This window comes from Salmo salar, chromosome ssa16, assembly GCF_905237065.1.
Source record: "Salmo salar chromosome ssa16, Ssal_v3.1, whole genome shotgun sequence".
Taxonomy (NCBI): domain Eukaryota; kingdom Metazoa; phylum Chordata; class Actinopteri; order Salmoniformes; family Salmonidae; genus Salmo; species Salmo salar.
The window spans coordinates 90,515,771-90,538,381 of record NC_059457.1 but is presented as its reverse complement, the minus strand read 5'-3'; the positions used below and the strand labels follow the sequence as shown (position 1 = coordinate 90,538,381).

At 51.0% G+C, this 22,611-nt stretch overlaps 1 protein-coding gene across 1 annotated transcript in view; it reads left to right on the top strand.

Moving 5' to 3' along the window:
- Nucleotides 1-22,611, top strand: part of LOC106574944 (protein diaphanous homolog 3) — a gene marked incomplete at its 3' end in the record, with an annotated part of 688,081 nt that overhangs the window by 47,159 nt on the left and 618,311 nt on the right. Inside the window, exon 2 of the mRNA XM_045698420.1 lies at nt 10,214-10,246. Within this exon, the coding sequence (XP_045554376.1) occupies nt 10,214-10,246 (33 nt within the window). The remainder of the gene's footprint in view (nt 1-10,213; nt 10,247-22,611) is intronic.

Below are 22,611 nucleotides of genomic sequence, written 5' to 3'. Positions count from 1 at the left end.
GCTCCGGTGCCTCCCACTCCTCTTTCTATTCTGGTTAGATCCAGTTTGCGCTGTTCTGTGAAGGGAGTAGTTACACAGCGTTGTACGAGATCTTCAGTTTCTTGGCAATTTCTCGCATGGAATAGCCTTCATCGCTCAGAACAAGAATAGACTGACGAGTTTCAGAAGAAAGTGCTTTGTTTCTGGCCATTTTGAGCCTGTAATCGAACCCACAAATGCTGATGCTCCAGATACTCAACTAATCTAAAGAAGGCCAGTTTTATTGATTCTTTAATCAGCAGGACAGTTCTCAGCTGTGCTAACATAATTGCAAAAGGTTTTTCTAATGATCAATTAGCCTTTTCAAATTATAAACTTGGATTAGCTAACACAACGTGCCATTGGAACACAGGAGTGATGGTTGCTGATAATGGGCCTCTGTACTCCTATGTAGATAATCCATTAAAAATCTGCCGTTTCCAGCTACAATAGTCATTTACAACATTAACAATGTCTACACTGTATTTCTGATCAACTGGATGTTATTTTAATGGACAACATTTTTTATGCGTTTCTTTCAAAAACAAGGACATTTCTAAGTGACCCCGGACTTTTGAACGTGTGTGTGTGTGTATGTGTATGTGTGTGTGTGTGTGTGTGTGTGTGTGTGTGTGTGTGTGGAATAGGTATGGTGCCATTTTGGACGCAGTTGCTATATCAATTTTTTTGAAATGTTTATTTTTAATGATATGAACCCATTGATTCTTGAAGAATATAACATATAAATGTCTATTGAGCTTAGTTCAACCATTGATCCCCACTAAATGTATTGTGTAAATGATTTTAAACTGTATATAACTGCCTTAATGTTGCTGGACCCCAGGAAGAGAAGCTCATGGGGGGATCCTTATACAAACCCCCCCAATCAGAACCTAAAATACAAGCTTGTTTTACTCCAATGTTTGTAAACAAACAAAAAATATAGAAAAATAAACACTTTATAGGTCGTTATCTATAAAACGTCTCGATCATCCAACTGGGAATTTCAACTCGGGAACGTCGGCCTCTTTCGGGAACGTCGGCCTCTTTCGGGAACGTCGGCCTCTTTCGGGAACGCCGGCCTCTTTCGGGAACGCCGGCCTCTTTCGGGAACGCCGGCCTCTTTCGGGAACTCTGACTTACAGACCTGTAGAAAACTGACGTCATGATTTGACCTCGTATTTTTTCCAGAGTTCTTAGTTTTCTTGAAAGCACCGTTTTTTTAAAAGTCATGGTATACTTCGCCAGCTCATATTTATGTGAAGTTGGATTCCGCGTTGTCGTCTGCTTTTAAAACCAAATATCGGTACAGGTTAGAATGTGACAGCAGAGATGAGGTGAGCGTTGTCGACCACGCCCCCTGACGTGCGTCAAGCCACACCCATCTCATTAATGCTGGTGAGATCAGATACATTGTCAGACTAATTTGCATTTGACTGTTGTCATAGCCCCACATTAACAGTATGTGATGGTGAGTTGAGAAGACAATCAGAAATACTGTTAGAATGTTTTTCAATTGAATGCCATAGCCCCAAATGAAAAAAAAAGTAGACATGGGTTGTTAATTATGTAATTGTTTTCACATGGCTGGGGTCGTGAGGATTTTCAGATATCAAAATGGGGTTGTGGGCCAAAACACTTGGGGAACCCCTGGTCCACATCAAATAACTGCATGTTCAAGGTATCTGTCGTTCTGCCCCTGAACAAGGCAGTTAACCCGCTGTTCCCCGGGCGCCGAAGACGTGGATGTCGATTAAGGCAGCCCCCCACACCTCTCTGATTCAGAGGGGTTGGGGGTTAAATGAGGAAGACACATTTCAGTTGAACGCTTTCAGTTGTTACAACTGACTAGGTATCCCCCCCGTTTCCCCTGTCAGATATCATAATGGGGATGTAGGCCAAAACTGCCTAGGTATCCCCCCCCTTTCCCCTGTCAGATATCAGAATGGGGATGTAGGCCAAAACTGCCTAGGTATCCCCCCCTTTCAACCTGTCAGATATCATAATGGGGATGTCGGCCAAAACTGACTAGGTATCCCCCCTTTCAACCTGTCAGATATCATAATGGGGATGTCGGCCAAAACTGACTAGGTATCCCCCCCTTTCAACCTGTCAGATATCATAATGGGGATGTCGGCCAAAACTGACTAGGTATCCCCCCCTTTCAACCTGTCAGATATCAGAATGGGGATGTCGGCCAAAACTGACTAGGTATCCCCCCCCTTTCCCCTGTCAGATATCATAATGGGGATGTCGGCCAAAACTGACTAGGTATCCCCCCTTTCCCCTGTCAGATATCAGAATGGGGATGTAGGCCAAAACTGACTAGGTATCCCCCCTTTCAACCTGTCAGATATCATAATGGGGATGTAGGCCAAAACTGCCTAGGTATCCCCCCCTTTCCCCTGTCAGATATCATAATGGGGATGTAGGCCAAAACTGACTAGGTATCCCCCCCTTTCCCCTGTCAGATATCAGAATGGGGATGTAGGCCAAAACTGCCTAGGTATCCCCCCCTTTCCCCTGTCAGATATCATAATGGGGATGTAGGCCAAAACTGACTAGGTATCCCCCCCCCTTTCCCCTGTCAGATATCAGAATGGGGATGTTGGCCAAAACTGACTAGGTATCCCCCCCTTTCAACCTGTCAGATATCATAATGGGGATGTCGGCCAAAACTGACTAGGTATCCCCCCCTTTCCCCTGTCAGATATCAGAATGGGGCTGTAGGCCAAAACTGACTAGGTATCCCCCCCTTTCAACCTGTCAGATATCATAATGGGGATGTCGGCCAAAACTGACTAGGTATCCCCCCCCTTTCAACCTGTCAGATATCAGAATGGGGATGTCGGCCAAAACACGTTGGGAATGACCTGACCTACAGCAAATAACTGCATGCTTTTCATGGCCACTAAACATACATTGATCATGTAATTTCAAATATGCGAGGGTAGCCTCACGATCTCTCAATATTGGCCACCATTAATTGGATATTTGAGTAATGTCAAATATAAAGGGAAGGAAACCTGACCAGTATGAGATGTTTTAGGTGTTGATATCACGGATGGATGGTCAGACATCCATAGGTTTGTCTAGAAATTTGAGAGTGGGGTTCCAATTCATATTCTTTCAACTGCTGATTGGCTCTCTTCAAGCCTCTCTATGATCTGATTGGCCCTCTCGTGTGGAATAGGAGAGTAACCAAGTTAATTTGGAATATTTCCAGGCGACTTTGAAAGCTGCCCAGTTGGACATTCTGTCTCGCCAGTAAGTTTAACTTTCTAATTATGGACCAACTTTGGGACCATGAAAAGCTTTGATGACGCTGTGTAGTATAGTTGACTACAAAAAGCTGTCAGAACTTGAAGCGAATGCTTACACATTTAGTTTCGCGTGATGGTTATTTACGTCTAGCGATTCTGAAAACACCCGTGTCGAGTCGATCGTTGACAAAAACGACATTGAATGCATAATTGCTGTCAGAACTTGCCTTGGGTCTTTTTAGTGGTTCTGAAGTACGCCCTGCTTGGGCGGAGCTACGGTAAGCTTCCCAAACAGCACCCTATTCTGTTCAAAAGTAGTGCACTATGTAGGGGAGTCGGGTGCCGTTGAGGACACGTCCACTCCGTTGTGCTGCAGTGTGTCTTTTGCAAATTGTCAGGTTGTGGGTATTCTGAAGCAGAGTTAGGAATTACTCCTTCCCTTTTTTAGGTTCAATAATTATGCATCCAATTATCCTGTCATATGTATATATGCGCATATTTCTTCCTCAACTCGCTGGGCTAATCGTTGAATTGATCTGAGGGAGAGAAATATTACATTTGGGTACTCTGCTGCTTCTCTTGCCTGGCTGGCAGACACAGTTTTATCTATCTATCCCTCCCCACTCCTTTCCTCTCTTTCTCTCTCTCTCTCTCTCTCTCTCTCTTTAGTTTGTGAGAGGTAGTTTGTTTCCAAATGGGAAAGTTGTAAAATGTTAATCCTAGAAACTCATTAGCTCTCTGCGCTGACAGGTTGACATGTTTTATGCTCTGTCTTGTGGATGTTATGGTAATTATAGGCCTGATGTATTGACTGATGCTTCTGGTTCCTCCAGCGTAGCTGTGCTCCTCTGCTGTAGCGCTGGGTGACCATAGTAACCTTTTTCCTTGTCAATATTTTCATGCACAGATGGAAATTGTTGATTGGTTTCAGTCTTTTGTTTGTGTTTTTTTTTTACCACGTCCATGGTCCTCTTTAAAAAACCCACCTCCGTCTGGAATTGGATAGGACGTCCTCGTCTCTGCATGCGTGGGCCTGTCTGAGTCTCATGCCAGACGGCACTCAAACTGAGATGAAGTGAAACTGAAGAACCAGGGGTTAAATCAAACAGGATTTAACAGTGGAATAGAGTTTTGTATACCAGTTAGTTTGCTTATGTTCTTTCTGTACCAGAACCCATTCCCCTTGCCTCAATTAAGTGCATTGTATTTTGAGTAAAAGCCAAGGGGCTGAACATTGGAACAATAGGATTAGTCTTTTTAGATTGCTTGATTTTTGTATACAGCACACCAGAGCCTTACTTTACAGAGGCTAGGTTTCTGTAGCACACTAGCATAGTCTGAGCCCTTAGCACAGTCCTGACAATAAGGAGTTTGAATTCCGTCTGTGTTCTCTTTCCCCACGAGGAGAATATGAGTCTAGCGTTTACACTCTGCAGGCCCGGTGAGAAATCAGGGTTTAACCTAGCGGAGAATGTCCTCTATACTCACAGGCTCACAGCAGCCAGGTAATGGAGCTCCACATTTCCATGTCCTATTAATCTTACTGGCGGGCCCAAACTGGGTTCAAGATGAATCCTCTGGAGCCTGGTGGATGTTTCTCTCATTTTTACTTTTACTATTTTTCTCTTAACAGCTTTATGTCAACTTTTTTTTTTTTCTAATGCTTTTTGTAAACAACTTGGTCCTCCTAATTACAGGTGTTCCCCAGGGCTCGGTTCTAGGCCCTCCTGTTCTCTCTCTGGTGTTCCCCAGGGCTCGGTTCTAGGCCCTCCTGTTCTCTCTCTGGTGTTCCCCAGGGCTCGGTTCTAGGCCCTCCTGTTCTCTCTCTGGTGTTCCCCAGGGCTCGGTTCTAGGCCCTCCTGTTCTCTCTCTGGTGTTCCCCAGGGCTCGGTTCTAGGCCCTCCTGTTCTCTCTCTGGTGTTCCCCAGGGCTCGGTTCTAGGCCCTCCTGTTCTCTCTCTGGTGTTCCCCAGGGCTCGGTTCTAGGCCCTCCTGTTCTCTCTCTGGTGTTCCCCAGGGCTCGGTTCTAGGCCCTCCTGTTCTCTCTCTGGTGTTCCCCAGGGCCCGGTTCTAGGCCCTCCTGTTCTCTCTCTGGTGTTCCCCAGGGCTCGGTTCTAGGCCCTCCTGTTCTCTCTCTCTGGTGTTCCCCAGGGCTCGGTTCTAGGCCCTCCTGTTCTCTCTCTGGTGTTCCCCAGGGCTCGGTTCTAGGCCCTCCTGTTCTCTCTCTGGTGTTCCCCAGGGCTCGGTTCTAGGCCCTCCTGTTCTCTCTCTGGTGTTCCCCAGGGCTCGGTTCTAGGCCCTCCTGTTCTCTCTCTGGTGTTCCCCAGGGCCCGGTTCTAGGCCCTCCTGTTCTCTCTCTGGTGTTCCCCAGGGCTCGGTTCTAGGCTCTCTCTTCCTCTCTCTGTAAACTCACTCGCTTGGTTCTGTCATATGATATCCTCACATGGTCTCTATGACTCCTCTACCTGAGGAGTGACATCATATTAACTCAGCACCGTGCTGATAATGACCTGAGGAGTGACATCATATTAACTCAGCACCGTGCTGATAATGACATCATATTAACATTTAAGTCATTTAGCAGACGCTCTTATCCAGAGCGACTTACAAATTGGTGCATTCACCTTATAATATCCAGTGGAACAACCACTTACAATAGTGCATCTAAATCTTTTAAGGGGGGGGGGTTTAGAATGATTACTTTATCCTATCCTAGGTATTCCTTGAAGAGGTGGGGTTTCAGGTGTCTCCGGAAGGTGGTGATTGACTCCGCTGTCCTGGCGTCGTGAGGGAGCTTGTTCCACCATTGGGGTGCCAGAGCAGCGAACAGTTTTGACTGGGCTGAGCGGGAACTGTGCTTCCTCAGAGGTAGGGAGGCGAGCAAGCCAGAGGTGGATGAACGGAGTGCCCTTGTTTGGGTGTAGGGCCTGATCAGAGCCTGAAGGTACGGAGGTGCCGTTCCCCTCACAGCTCCATAGGCAAGCACCATGGTCTTGTAGCGGATGCGAGCTTAACTCAGCAACATGCTGATAATGACCTGAGGAGTGACATCATATTAACTCAGCAACATGCTGATAATGACCTGAGGAGTGACATCATATTAACTCAGCACCGTGCTGATAATGACATCATATTAACTCAGCACCGTGCTGATAATGACCTGAGGAGTGATATCATATTAACTCAGCACCGTGCTGATAATGACCTGAGGAGTGACATCATATTAACTCAGCACTGTGCTGATAATGACCTGAGGAGTGACATCATATTAACTCAGCACCGTGCTGATAATGACCTGAGGAGTGACATCATATTAACTCAGCACCGTGCTGATAATGACCTGAGGAGTGACATCATATTAACTCAGCACCGTGCTGATAATGACCTGAGGAGTGACATCATATTAACTCAGCACCGTGCTGATAATGACCTGAGGAGTGACATCATATTAACTCAGCACCGTGCTGATAATGACCTGAGGAGTGACATCATATTAACTCAGCACCGTGCTGATAATGACCTGAGGAGTGACATCATATTAACTCAGCACCGTGCTGATAATGACCTGAGGAGTGACATCATATTAACTCAGCACCGTGCTGATAATGACCTGAGGAGTGACATCATATTAACTCAGCAACGTGCTGATAATGACCTGAGGAGTGACATCATATTAACTCAGCACCGTGCTGATAATGACCTGAGGAGTGACATCATATTAACTCAGCAACATGCTGATAATGACCTGAGGAGTGACATCATATTAACTCAGCAACATGCTGATAATGACCTGAGGAGTGACATCATATTAACTCAGCACCGTGGTGATAGTGACATCATATTAACTCAGCACCGTGCTGATAATGACCTGAGGAGTGACATCATATTAACTCAGCACCGTGGTGATAGTGACATCATATTAACTCAGCACCGTGGTGATAGTGACATCATATTAACTCAGCACCGTGGTGATAGTGACATCATATTAACTCAGCACCGTGGTGATAGTGACATCATATTAACTCAGCACCGTGGTGATAGTGACATCATATTAACTCAGCACCGTGGTGATAGTGACATCATATTAACTCAGCACCGTGCTGATAATGACCTGAGGAGTGACATCATATTAACTCAGCACCGTGGTGATAGTGACATCATATTAACTCAGCACCGTGCTGATAATGACCTGAGGAGTGACATCATATTAACTCAGCACCGTGGTGATAGTGACATCATATTAACTCAGCACCGTGGTGATAGTGACATCATATTAACTCAGCACCGTGGTGATAGTGACATCATATTAACTCAGCACCGTGGTGATAGTGACATCATATTAACTCAGCACCGTGGTGATAGTGACATCATATTAACTCAGCACCGTGCTGATAGTGACATCATATTAACTCAGCACCGTGGTGATAGTGACATCATATTAACTCAGCACCGTGGTGATAGTGACATCATATTAACTCAGCACCGTGGTGATAGTGACATCATATTAACTCAGCACCGTGGTGATAGTGACATCATATTAACTCAGCACCGTGGTGATAGTGACATCATATTAACTCAGCACCGTGGTGATAGTGACATCATATTAACTCAGCACCGTGGTGATAGTGACATCATATTAACTCAGCACCGTGGTGATAGTGACATCATATTAACTCAGCACCGTGGTGATAGTGACATCATATTAACTCAGCACCGTGGTGATAGTGACATCATATTAACTCAGCACCGTGGTGATAGTGACATCATATTAACTCAGCAACATGCTGATAGTGACATCATATTAACTCAGCACCGTGGTGATAGTGACATCATATTAACTCAGCACCGTGGTGATAGTGACATCATATTAACTCAGCACCGTGGTGATAGTGACATCATATTAACTCAGCACCGTGGTGATAGTGACATCATATTAACTCAGCACCGTGGTGATAGTGACATCATATTAACTCAGCACCGTGGTGATAGTGACATCATATTAACTCAGCACCGTGCTGATAGTGACATCATATTAACTCAGCACCGTGGTGATAGTGACATCATATTAACTCAGCACCGTGGTCATAGTGACATCATATTAACTCAGCACCGTGGTGATAGTGACATCATATTAACTCAGCACCGTGGTGATAGTGACATCATATTAACTCAGCACCGTGGTGATAGTGACATCATATTAACTCAGCACCGTGGTGATAGTGACATCATATTAACTCAGCACCGTGGTGATAGTGACATCATATTAACTCAGCACCGTGGTGATAGTGACATCATATTAACTCAGCACCGTGGTGATAGTGACATCATATTAACTCAGCACCGTGGTGATAGTGACATCATATTAACTCAGCACCGTGCTGATAGTGACATCATATTAACTCAGCACCGTGGTGATAGTGACATCATATTAACTCAGCACCGTGGTGATAGTGACATCATATTAACTCAGCACCGTGCTGATAGTGACATCATATTAACTCAGCACCGTGGTGATAGTGACATCATATTAACTCAGCACCGTGGTGATAGTGACATCATATTAACTCAGCACCGTGGTGATAGTGACATCATATTAACTCAGCACCGTGGTGATAGTGACATCATATTAACTCAGCACCGTGGTGATAGTGACATCATATTAACTCAGCACCGTGGTGATAGTGACATCATATTAACTCAGCACCGTGGTGATAGTGACATCATATTAACTCAGCACCGTGGTGATAGTGACATCATATTAACTCAGCACCGTGGTGATAGTGACATCATATTAACTCAGCACCGTGGTGATAGTGACATCATATTAACTCAGCAACGTGGTGATAGTGACATCATATTAACTCAGCACCGTGGTGATAGTGACATCATATTAACTCAGCACCGTGGTGATAGTGACATCATATTAACTCAGCAACGTGGTGATAGTGACATCATATTAACTCAGCACCGTGGTGATAGTGACATCATATTAACTCAGCACCGTGGTGATAGTGACATCATATTAACTCAGCACCGTGGTGATAGTGACATCATATTAACTCAGCACCGTGGTGATAGTGACATCATATTAACTCAGCACCGTGGTGATAGTGACATCATATTAACTCAGCACCGTGGTGATAGTGACATCATATTAACTCAGCACCGTGGTGATAGTGACATCATATTAACTCAGCACCGTGGTGATAGTGACATCATATTAACTCAGCACCGTGGTGATAGTGACATCATATTAACTCAGCACCGTGGTGATAGTGACATCATATTAACTCAGCACCGTGGTGATAGTGACATCATATTAACTCAGCACCGTGGTGATAGTGACATCATATTAACTCAGCACCGTGGTGATAGTGACATCATATTAACTCAGCAACATGCTGATAGTGACATCATATTAACTCAGCACCGTGGTGATAGTGACATCATATTAACTCAGCACCGTGGTGATAGTGACATCATATTAACTCAGCACCGTGGTGATAGTGACATCATATTAACTCAGCACCGTGGTGATAGTGACATCATATTAACTCAGCAACGTGGTGATAGTGACATCATATTAACTCAGCACCGTGGTGATAGTGACATCATATTAACTCAGCACCGTGGTGATAGTGACATCATATTAACTCAGCAACATGCTGTCTTTTTAACGGTTGTCGTCACCTTGAATTTGTTGGTCTGAAAACTGAAATGAATTCGCTACATTTTTGATTAATTTATTGACTTGAGTTTTCTTTCATTTTGATTTGATTTGCTCTAAAAACTGAAATGATATGCACTTTTAACTTCTTGATTGATTATCTTGAATTTAGATGATAATTTTTTTGTATTTCGTTTTTTTTCTTCAGTGTATATAATTGTTTCATATCCTGATATTTGTTTATTTTTCTTCCCCCCCACCTCTAGCATTTACACGTTAAAAACATTAAGGATGATGTGGTAAGACTACTACTTATTTCTCTCTTTCAGAATTCAGTCTCGTCTCCTGTTTGCCTCTCTCTCTTCCCACTCTGTCACCTTGTCTATTGTACATAACCCTCATTCTTTTCCTTCTCTTTCTTTACTAATGGCATGTTTGTTCAGTTTCCAGACTACAGTAGTGATGCTCCCATAACAGACTAACATCGGAGGCTCTCCTGTCTGCGTCTCTCCCTGCCTGTCTGCGTCTCTCCCTGCCTGTCTGCGTCTCTCCCTGCCTGTCTGCGTCTCTCCCTGCCTGCCCGCCTGCCTGCGTCTCTCCCCGCCTGTCTGCGTCTCTCCCCGCCTGTCTGCGTCTCTCCCCGCCTGTCTGCGTCTCTCCCCGCCTGTCTGCGTCTCTCCCCGCCTGTCTGCGTCTCTCCCCGCATGTCTGCGTCTCTCCCCGCCTGCCTGCGTCTCTCCCCGCCTGCCTGCGTCTCTCTCCCTGCCCGCCTGCGTCTCTCCCTGCCCGTCTGCGTCTCTCCCTGCCTGCCTGTCTGCGTCTCTCCCTGCCTGCCTGTCTGCGTCTCTCCCTGCCTGCCTGTCTGCGTCTCTCCCTGCCTGCCTGTCTGCGTCTCTCCCTGCCTGCCTGTCTGCGTCTCTCCCCGCCCGCCTGCGTCTCTCCCTGCCTGTCTGCGTCTCTCCCCGCCTGTCTGCGTCTCTCCCCGCCCGCCTGCGTCTCTCCCGCCTGCCTGCGTCTCTCCCCGCCCGTCTGCGTCTCTCCCCGCCCGCCTGCGTCTCTCCCTGCCTGTCTGCGTCTCTCCCGCCTGTCTGCGTCTCTCCCGCCTGCCTGCGTCTCTCCCGCCTGCCTGCGTCTCTCCCGCCTGTCTGCGTCTCTCCCGCCTGTCTGCGTCTCTCCCGCCTGTCTGCGTCTCTCCCGCCTGCCTGCTTCTCTCCCTGTCTGTTTGAATGAGCCCTGACTGCTATGTTATTTCCATTGACAAGCGTCTAACAGAGTGCATGTGGTGTCAGTCAGGGTTTGTGATATGCAGATCAGTTTGAGTGTGAAGCCTGTCATTGGAGTGGACCCTTCCCATGTCATGTCCTGTTCTGCTGGAGGGGAAGCATGACTTATAGAATTAGGTGGTCGGCGGTCGCAGTGCTGAGCGGTGGTTTATGAGTTCAAATGGCACCCTATTCCCTATGTAGTGCCCTACTTTTGACCCTAGGCTCATAGTAAGGCTCTGGTGAAAAGTAGTGCACTACAGTATTCAGGTAATAGGGAGCCATTTGGGAAGCACCTGAGGAAAGCTAAATGATTGTACATGAACTGCTGTTATTGACAGTGAAGACCATTTAAAACCATACAGATCTCAATTCCCCGTGTTGCCTAATAGAATTTGTCGAGGACAGATTCAACATTTTGTCTGAATGTTCTGCTTCTAGCCTGGCTCTCTGTCAGACCCTCACCCCTGTTAGGTCTGTAATGTTCCACGGGACTGCTATTTAATAGCGTCTTGACCGTAGATGCATGTGTTGTTGATCCGTAGTACCCAACAACGTCTTTCTGCACAACACAATGCAGCAGGTGGTGCTTAGCCAGCCCTATCCAATCCACTGACAGTCCACTGGCTGCGACGACGCCATCATGGCCGGCCTTGCAATGCTACTGGAATTTAAATTAGCAACAGTTTCCACACACACCATATCTCCCTCCCTCCCTCCCCTCCCTCCCTCCCTCCCTCCCTCCCTCCCTCCCTCCCTCCTCCCTCCCTCCCTCCATTTAGTTTTCCCTCCCTCCCTCCCTCCCTCCCTCCCTCCCTCCCTCCCTCCCTCCCTCCCTCCCTCCCTCCCTCCCTCCATTTAGTTTTTTCCCTCCCTCCCTCCCTCCCTCCCTCCCTCCCTCCCTCCCTCCCTCCCTCCCTCCCTCCCTCCATTTAGTTTTCCCTCCCTCCCTCCCTCCCTCCCTCCCTCCATTTAGTTTTCCCTCCCTCCCTCCCTCCCTCCCTCCCTCCCTCCCTCCCTCCCTCCCTCCCTCCCTCCCTCCCTCCCTCCCTCCCTCCCTCCCTCCCTCCCTCCCTCCCTCCCTCCCTCCTGCTTCTCTTATTAGACCCTCTTTCATAAAGAATGTTCCATCTCAATTTGTTTGCCTCTGTCCTTCTCCCTGCCCCTCCTCTTTCCCTCCTTCCCTTCCTCAATAACAATGTTTCAACCAAGCGAAATGCTTTGATTTCTCTCCTCCCCTCTCCTAAAACCCTCTTGCTCTAAACATTTATTTTTTTCAAATCCGTGTAATTTCCTGTCCTCTTTGCAATTCTTTCCATCTTTTATCCTATCTTGTGAATCGATTGGCGTGACGACGATCTGTGTCTGTTTGTGCCGAGGGGGGGAAACCGAATCGTCTAATCAGAGGCAGTGATCTCGGCATGTTTCCTGCAGAGCGAACAACGCTGCTAAACCCCAGCTCAAACACTAGCGCTTGATTCCAAACAAACACAACACACACTGACGATGAACAGGAGGATAAAGAGAACAGACTGTTAATAATGGAGGCATTTTGTACAGTCAATAGAGATGCTTGACTCCAAACACACACACACACACACTGACGATAAACAGGATGATAAACAGAACGAGAACAGAGACTGTTAATAGTGGAGGTCTTTTGTACAGTCAATAGAGATGCTTGACTCCAAACAAACACACACTGAGGATGAACAGAAACAGAACAGAGACTGTTAATAGTGGAGGTCTTTTGTACAGCCAATAGAGATGCTGATGATGGCCATCCATACTTAGTGGGTCACTAAGTGTTATAGTGTGTTATTATGGGGGTCACTAAGTGTTACAGTGTGTTATTATGGGGGTCACTAAGTGTTATAGTGTGTTATTATGGGGGTCACTAAGTGTTATAGTGTGTTATTATGGGGGTCACTAAGTGTTACAGTGTGTTATTATGGGGGTCACTAAGTGTTACAGTGTGTTATTATGGGGGTCACTAAGTGTTACAGTGTGTTATTATGGGGGTCACTAAGTGTTACAGTGTGTTATTATGGGGGTCACTAAGTGTTACAGTGTGTTATTATGGGGGTCACTAAGTGTTACAGTGTGTTATTATGGGGGTCACTAAGTGTTACAGTGTGTTATTATGGGGGTCACTAAGTGTTACAGTGTGTTATTATGGGGGTCACTAAGTGTTACAGTGTGTTATTATGGGGGTCACTAAGTGTTACAGTGTGTTATTATGGGGGTCACTAAGTGTTACAGTGTGTTATTATGGGGGTCACTAAGTGTTGTAGTGTGTTATTATGGGGGTCACTAAGTGTTGTAGTGTGTTATTATGGGGGTCACTAAGTGTTGTAGTGTGTTATTATGGGGGTCACTAAGTGTTACAGTGTGTTATTATGGGGGTCACTAAGTGTTACAGTGTGTTATTATGGGGGTCACTAAGTGTTACAGTGTGTTATTATGGGGGTCACTAAGTGTTACAGTGTGTTATTATGGGGGTCACTAAGTGTTACAGTGTGTTATTATGGGGGTCACTAAGTGTTATAGTGTGTTATTATGGGGGTCACTAAGTGTTATAGTGTGTTATTATGGGGGTCACTAAGTGTTATAGTGTGTTATTATGGGGGTCACTAAGTGTTATAGTGTGTTATTATGGGGGTCACTAAGTGTTATAGTGTGTTATTATGGGGGTCACTAAGTGTTATAGTGTGTTATTATGGGGGTCACTAAGTGTTATAGTGTGTTATTATGGGGGTCACTAAGTGTTATAGTGTGTTATTATGGGGGTCACTAAGTGTTATAGTGTGTTATACTGTCTGTATAGGATACACTGGTTTGGGGGTTATGGCTGCTGTCTGTCTTGTAGTGTAGGGTATTTGAGTGACACACACACACACACACACACACACACACACACACACACACAGGGCACAGCGTTGAGTGCTCTCTAGCGGAGACAGACGAGGTGAATGATAGTGGTGGGCTTTAGGGTTGTTGTACTTGGTACCACTGATGTACATTAGCCAGACTTCAGAGGGAGTTGGATGACCAGTCTGTCCAGGACCTACCTGTCTGTCTGTCTGTCTGTCTGTCTGTCTGTCTGTCTGTCTGTCTGTCTGTCTGTCTGTCTGTCTGTCTGTCTGTCTGTCTGTCTGTCTGTCTGTCTGTCTGTCTGTCTGTCTGTCTGTCTGTCGCGTAAATGCAACTAACAACCCCAAGTCTGATACGTCTGTGGTTAGTCAGCCAGCATCAGGCCCTGCATGCTGCTTCTGCTCTAATAATAATGATATGACAAGACTGAAAACCAACCATTTCACCCTTCTCTCTGTCTCTCTCTCTCTGTCTCTCTCTCTCTGTCTCTCTCTTGCTGTCTCTCTCTTGCTGTCTCTCTCTCGCTGTCTCTCTCTCGCTGTCTCTCTCTCTCTGTCTCTTTCTCGCTGTCTCTCTCTCGCTGTCTCTCTCGCTGTCTCTCTCTCGCTGTCTCTCTCTCGCTGTCTCTTTCTCGCTGTCTCTTTCTCGCTGTCTCTCTCTCGCTGTCTCTCTCTCTCTCTGTCTCTCTCTCTCTCTCTCGCTGTCTCTCTCTCTCGCTGTCTCTCTCTAATATCTCAGTCAGGGTGGGAAATTAACGCCAGCCTCCAGCCAAATGCTGGTCCATTTTCTCATTGGCTGGTAGAATGTCTATATTCTTAGTAAGATACATTGTTGAGTGGTCCCACAGTTCAAATCAAAGTCCCACACGCTAAAACACCAACAGTGTGTTTTAACATGACAAAACATGTGCATGCGTTTTCTGTTATTAGGGGCTGGTGGAGGGGGGCCTGGTGGAGTGGGGCTGGTGGAGGGGGGCTGGTGGAGTGGGGCCTGGTGGAGTGGGGCTGGTGGAGGGGGGGCTGGTGGAGGGGGGCTGGTGGAGGGGGGCTGGTGGAGTGGGGCCTGGTGGAGTGGGGGCTGGTGGAGTGGGGCCTGGTGGAGTGGGGCTGGTGGAGAGGGGCCTGGTGGAGTGGGGCTGGTGGAGGGGGCCCTGGTGGAGTGGGGCTGGTGGAGTGGGGGCTGGTGGAGTGGGGCTGGTGGATAGGGGCTGGTGGAGGGGGGCCTGGTGGAGGGGGCTGGTGGATAGGGGCTGGTGGAGGGGGCCTGGTGGAGGGGGGCCTGGTGGATAGGGGGGCGGTGGAGGGGGGCCTGGTGGAGGGGGGCTGGTGGAGGGGGGCTGGTGGAGGGGGCTGGTGGAGTGGGGGCTGGTGGAGTGGGGGCTGGTGGAGGGGGGCCTGGTGGAGTGGGGGCTGGTGGAGGGGGGCCTGGTGGAGTGGGGCCTGGTGGAGGGGGGCCCTGGTGGAGGGGGGCCCTGGTGGAGTGGGGGCTGGTGAAGGGGGGCCTGGTGGAGGGGGCTGGTGGATAGGGGCTGGTGGAGTGGGGCTGGTGGAGGGGGCCTGGTGGATAGGGGCCGGTGGATAGGGGCCGGTGGAGGGGGGCCTGGTGGAGGGGGCTGGTGGAGGGGGCTGGTGGAGGGGAGCCTGGTGGAGGGGGGCTGGTGGAGGGGGCTGGTGGATAGGGGCTGGTGGAGGGGGGCTGGTGGAGGGGGCCTGGTGGAGGGGGGCCTGGTGGAGGGGGCCGGTGGAGTGGGGCCGGTGGAGTGGGGCCGGTGGAGGGGGGCCTGGTGGAGGGGGGCCGGTGGATAGGGGCCGGTGGAGGGGGCCGGTGGATAGGGGCCGGTGGAGTGGGGCCGGTGGAGTGGGGCCGGTGGAGGGGGGCCTGGTGGAGGGGGCTGGTGGAGGGGTGGCTGGTGGAGTGGGGGCTGGTGGAGTGGGGGCTGGTGGAGTGGGGGCGGTGGAGTGGGCCTGGTGGAGGGGGGCCTTTTGGAGTGGGGGCTGGTGGAGGGGGCCTGGTGGAGAGGGGCCTGGTGGAGGGGGGCCTGGTGGATAGGGGGGCGGTGGAGTGGGGCCTGGTGGAGGGGGCTGGTGGAGGGGGGCTGGTGGAGTGGGGGCTGGTGGAGTGGGGGCTGGTGGAGGGGGGCCTGGTGGAGTGGGGCCTGGTGGAGGGGGGCCCTGGTGGAGGGGGGCCCTGGTGGAGTGGGGGCTGGTGAAGGGGGCCTGGTGGAGGGGGGCTGGTGGATAGGGGCTGGTGGAGTGGGGCTGGTGGAGGGGGCCTGGTGGATAGGGGCCGGTGGAGGGGGGCCTGGTGGATAGGGGCCGGTGGAGGGGGGCCGGTGGATAGGGGCTGGTGGAGGGGGGCCTGGTGGAGTGGGGCTGGTGGAGGGGAGCCTGGTGGAGGGGGGCTGGTGGAGGGGGCTGGTGGATAGGGGCTGGTGGATAGGGGCTGGTGGAGGGGGCCGGTGGAGTGGGGCCGGTGGAGTGGGGCCGGTGGAGGGGGCCTGGTGGAGGGGGCTGGTGGAGGGGGGCCGGTGGATAGGGGGGCTGGTGGAGTGGGGGCTGGTGGAGTGGGGGCGGTGGAGTGGGCCTGGTGGAGGGGGGCCTGGTGGAGGGGGGCCTGGTGGAGAGGGGCCTGGTGGATAGGGGCCTGGTGGAGGGGGGCCCTGGTGGAGGGGGCTGGTGGAGTGGGGGCCTGGTGGATAGGGGGCTGGTGGAGGGGGGCTGGTGGAGTGGGGGCCTGGTGGATAGGGGCTGGTGGAGGGGGCCTGGTGGAGGGGGGCCGGTGGATAGGGGCTGGTGGAGGGGGGCCTGGTGGAGGGGGCCGGTGGATAGGGGGCGGTGGAGTGGGGCCTGGTGGAGGGGGCTGGTGGAGGGGGGCTGGTGGAGTGGGGGCTGGTGGAGTGGGGGCGGTGGAGTGGGCCTGGTGGATAGGGGCTGGTGGAGGGGGCCTGGTGGATAGGGGCTGGTGGAGGGGGCCGGTGGATAGGGGGGCGGTGGAGTGGGGCCTGGTGGAGGGGGCTGGTGGATAGGGGCTGGTGGAGTGGGGGCTGGTGGAGTGGGGCGGTGGAGTGGGCCTGGTGGATAGGGGCTGGTGGAGGGGGGCCTGGTGGATAGGGGCTGGTGGTGGATAGGGCCTGGTGGAGTGGGGCTGGTGGAGGGGGCCTGGTGGAGTGGGGCTGGTGGAGTGGGGCTGGTGGAGGGGCTGGTGGAGTGGGGCTGGTGGATAGGGGCTGGTGGAGGGGGGCCTGGTGGAAAGGGGCTGGTGGAGTGGGAGCTGGTGGAGTGGGGCTGGTGGATAGGGGCTGGTGGAGGGGGGGCCTGGTGGATAGGGGCTGGTGGAGTGGGGCTGGTGGAGGGGGCCTGGTGGATAGGGGCTGGTGGAGGGGGGCCTGGTGGATAGGGGCTGGTGGAGTGGGGGCTGGTGGAGTGGGGGCGGTGGAGTGGGGCTGGTGGATAGGGGCTGGTGGAGGGGGCCTGGTGGAAAGGGGCTGGTGGAGTGGGGCTGGTGGAGGGGGGGCCTGGTGGAGTGGGGCTGGTGGAGTGGGGCTGGTGGAGGGGGGCCTGGTGGATAGGGGCTGGTGGAGTGGGGGCTGGTGGATAGGGGCTGGTGGAGTGGGGGCTGGTGGAGTGGGGCTGGTGGATAGGGGCTGGTGGAGGGGGCCTGGTGGATAGGGGCTGGTGGAGGGGGGCCTGGTGGAGGGGGGCCTGGTGGAGGGGGGCCTGGTGGAGGGGGGGCCTGGTGGAGGGGGGGCTGGTGGAGGGGGGCCTGGTGGAGTGGGGGCGGTGGAGTGGGGCTGGTGGATAGGGGCTGGTGGAGGGGGCCTGGTGGAAAGGGGCTGGTGGAGTGGGAGCTGGTGGATAGGGGCTGGTGGATAGGGGCTGGTGGAGGGGGGGCCTGGTGGATAGGGGCTGGTGGAGTGGGAGCTGGTGGATAGGGGCTGGTGGAGTGGGGGCTGGTGGAGTGGGGGCGGTGGAGTGGGGCTGGTGGATAGGGGCTGGTGGAGGGGGGCCTGGTGGATAGGGGCTGGTGGAGGGGGGCCTGGTGGAGGGGGGCCTGGTGGAGTGGGGCTGGTGGAGGGGGGGTGGTTAAGTTTGGGCGTCCACCAGCCACTGTTAGTTTCCCACCCTGATCTCAGTCTCTGCTCCTCTCTGGCTGCAGCAACAGTGATAAAACAAACATCTGTTTAATGTAATAATCCTGTTAGATAAATTATGATTTACATCTCAGATGTTTCCCTCTTGTTTCTCCTCCAGCAGTAACAGAATGAATCTAGTCTGCCTGTACAGTCAGTCTGGTTGTTGCTCCTCCTCCAGCAGTAACCAGAATGAATCTAGTCTGCCTGTACAGTCAGTCAGGGACTCCAGGACCACAGTAAGGTCAGGGACTCCAGGACCACAGTAAGGTCAGGGACTCCAGGACCACAGTAAGGTCAGGGACTCCAGGACCACAGTAAGGTCAGGGACTCCAGGACCACAGTAAGGTCAGGGACTCCAGGACCACAGTAAGGTCAGGGACTCCAGGACCACAGTAAGGTCAGGGACTCCAGGACCACAGTAAGGTCAGGGACTCCAGGACCACAGTAAGGTCAGGGACCCCAGGACCACAGTAAGGTCAGGGACTCCAGGACCACAGTAAGGTCAGGGACTCCAGGACCACAGTAAGGTCAGGGACTCCAGGACCACAGTAAGGTCAGGGACTCCAGGACCACAGTAAGGTCAGGGACTCCAGGACCACAGTAAGGTCAGGGACTCCAGGACCACAGTAAGGTCAGGGACTCCAGGACCACAGTAAGGTCAGGGACTCCAGGACCACAGTAAGGTCAGGGACTCCAGGACCACAGTAAGGTCAGGGACTCCAGGACCACAGTAAGGTCAGGGACTCCAGGACCACAGTAAGGTCAGGGACCCCAGGACCACAGTAAGGTCAGGGACCCCAGGACCACAGTAAGGTCAGGGACCCCAGGACCACAGTAAGGTCAGGGACCCCAGGACCACAGTAAGGTCAGGGACCCCAGGACCACAGTAAGGTCAGGGACCCCAGGACCACAGTAAGGTCAGGGACCCCAGGACCACAGTAAGGTCAGGGACTCCAGGACCACAGTAAGGTCAGGGACCCCAGGACCACAGTAAGGTCAGGGACCCCAGGACCACAGTAAGGTCAGGGACCCCAGGACCACAGTAAGGTCAGGGACCCCAGGACCACAGTAAGGTCAGGGACCCCAGGACCACAGTAAGGTCAGGGACCCCAGGACCACAGTAAGGTCAGGGACCCCAGGACCACAGTAAGGTCAGGGACTTCAGGACCACAGTAAGGTCAGGGACTCCAGGACCACAGTAAGGTCAGGGACTCCAGGACCACAGTAAGGTCAGGGACTCCAGGACCACAGTAAGGTCAGGGACCCCTGGACCACAGTAAGGTCAGGGACCCCAGGACCACAGTAAGGTCAGGGACCCCAGGACCACAGTAAGGTCAGGGACTCCAGGACCACAGTAAGGTCAGGGACTCCAGGACCACAGTAAGGTCAGGGACTCCAGGACCACAGTAAGGTCAGGGACCCCAGGACCACAGTAAGGTCAGGGACTCCAGGACCACAGTAAGGTCAGGGACTCCAGGACCACAGTAAGGTCAGGGACCCCAGGACCACAGTAAGGTCAGGGACCCCAGGACCACAGTAAGGTCAGGGACCCCAGGACCACAGTAAGGTCAGGGACTCCAGGACCACAGTAAGGTCAGGGACTCCAGGACCACAGTAAGGTCAGGGACCCCAGGACCACAGTAAGGTCAGGGACCCCAGGACCACAGTAAGGTCAGGGACTCCAGGACCACAGTAAGGTCAGGGACCCCAGGACCACAGTAAGGTCAGGGACTCCAGGACCACAGTAAGGTCAGGGACTCCAGGACCACAGTAAGGTCAGGGACCCCAGGACCACAGTAAGGTCAGGGACTCCAGGACCACAGTAAGGTCAGGGACTCCAGGACCACAGTAAGGTCAGGGACTCCAGGACCACAGTAAGGTCAGGGACTCCAGGACCACAGTAAGGTCAGGGACTCCAGGACCACAGTAAGGTCAGGGACCCCAGGACCACAGTAAGGTCAGGGACTCCAGGACCACAGTAAGGTCAGGGACTCCAGGACCACAGTAAGGTCAGGGACTCCAGGACCACAGTAAGGTCAGGGACCCCAGGACCACAGTAAGGTCAGGGACTCCAGGACCACAGTAAGGTCAGGGACCCCAGGACCACAGTAAGGTCAGGGACCCCAGGACCACAGTAAGGTCAGGGACTCCAGGACCACAGTAAGGTCAGGGACCCCAGGACCACAGTAAGGTCAGGGACCCCAGGACCACAGTAAGGTCAGGGACTCCAGGACCACAGTAAGGTCAGGGACTCCAGGACCACAGTAAGGTCAGGGACTCCAGGACCACAGTAAGGTCAGGGACTCCAGGACCACAGTAAGGTCAGGGACTTCAGGACCACAGTAAGGTCAGGGACTCCAGGACCACAGTAAGGTCAGGGACTCCAGGACCACAGTAAGGTCAGGGACTCCAGGACCACAGTAAGGTCAGGGACTCCAGGACCACAGTAAGGTCAGGGACTCCAGGACCACAGTAAGGTCAGGGACTCCAGGACCACAGTAAGGTCAGGGACCCCAGGACCACAGTAAGGTCAGGGACCCCAGGACCACAGTAAGGTCAGGGACTCCAGGACCACAGTAAGGTCAGGGACTCCAGGACCACAGTAAGGTCAGGGACTCCAGGACCACAGTAAGGTCAGGGACTCCAGGACCACAGTAAGGTCAGGGACTCCAGGACCACAGTAAGGTCAGGGACTCCAGGACCACAGTAAGGTCAGGGACTTCAGGACCAGTATGAAAACAGCTCTGACATTGTGCTGTCCTGGTTTAATGCGGAGTTACTGTACTGCCACTTTCATTTTTTTTCCTTATTTTATATGTTTTTAGTCCATCTAATCCATTTCAGGCTCTTTTCTTAATTTTATATTTGTATCTAAATCCATTTCAGGCTCTCTATTAATTTTTCTTCAGGCGACGCCTGTGTTGTTCCATGTTGATGTATGTCAGTTTGTCACAGCTTCACTAACACCTGTTGTTAACCATCAGACCTGTATTAACCTTCAGCCTTGATGTGTCTAACAACAGCTTCACTAACACCTGTTGTTAACCATCAGACCTGTATTAACCTTCAGCCTTGATGTGTCTAACAACAGCTTCACTAACACCTGTTATTAACCATCAGACCTGTATTAACCTTCAGCCTTGATGTGTCTAACAACAGCTTCACTAACACCTGTTATTAACCATCAGACCTGTATTAACCATCAGCCTTGATGTGTCTAACAACAGCTTCACTAACACCTGTTGTTAACCATCAGACCTGTATTAACCTTCAGCCTTGATGTGTCTAACAACAGCTTCACTAACACCTGTTATTAACCATCAGCCTTGATGTGTCTAACAACAGCTTCACTAACACCTGTTATTAACCTTCAGCCTTGATGTGTCTAACAACAGCTTCACTAACACCTGTTATTAACCTTCAGCCTTGATGTGTCTAACAACAGCTTCACTAACACCTGTTATTAACCTTCAGCTTTGATGTGTCTAACAACAGCTTCACTAACACCTGTTATTAACCATCAGCCTTGATGTGTCTAACAACAGCTTCACTAACACCTGTTATTAACCATCAGCCTTGATGTGTCTAACAACAGCTTCACTAACACCTGTTATTAACCTTCAGCCTTGATGTGTCTAACAACAGCTTCACTAACACCTGTTATTAACCTTCAGCCTTGATGTGTCTAACAACAGCTTCACTAACACCTGTTATTAACCTTCAGCTTTGATGTGTCTAACAACAGCTTCACTAACACCTGTTATTAACCTTCAGCCTTGATGTGTCTAACAACAGCTTCACTAACACCTGTTATTAACCTTCAGCCTTGATGTGTCTAACAACAGCTTCACTAACACCTGTTATTAACCATCAGCCTTGATGTGTCTAACAACAGCTTCACTAACACCTGTTATTAACCATCAGCCTTGATGTGTCTAACAACAGCTTCACTAACACCTGTTATTAACCATCAGCCTTGATGTGTCTAACAACAGCTTCACTAACACCTGTTATTAACCATCAGCCTTGATGTGTCTAACAACAGCTTCACTAACACCTGTTATTAACCATCAGCCTTGATGTGTCTAACAACAGCTTCACTAACACCTGTTATTAACCATCAGCCTTGATGTGTCTAACAACAGCTTCACTAACACCTGTTATTAACCTTCAGCCTTGATGTGTCTAACAACAGCTTCACTAACACCTGTTATTAACCATCAGCCTTGATGTGTCTAACAACAGCTTCACTAACACCTGTTATTAACCTTCAGCCTTGATGTGTCTAACAACAGCTTCACTAACACCTGTTATTAACCATCAGCCTTGATGTGTCTAACAACAGCTTCACTAACACCTGTTATTAACCTTCAGCCTTGATGTGTCTAACAACAGC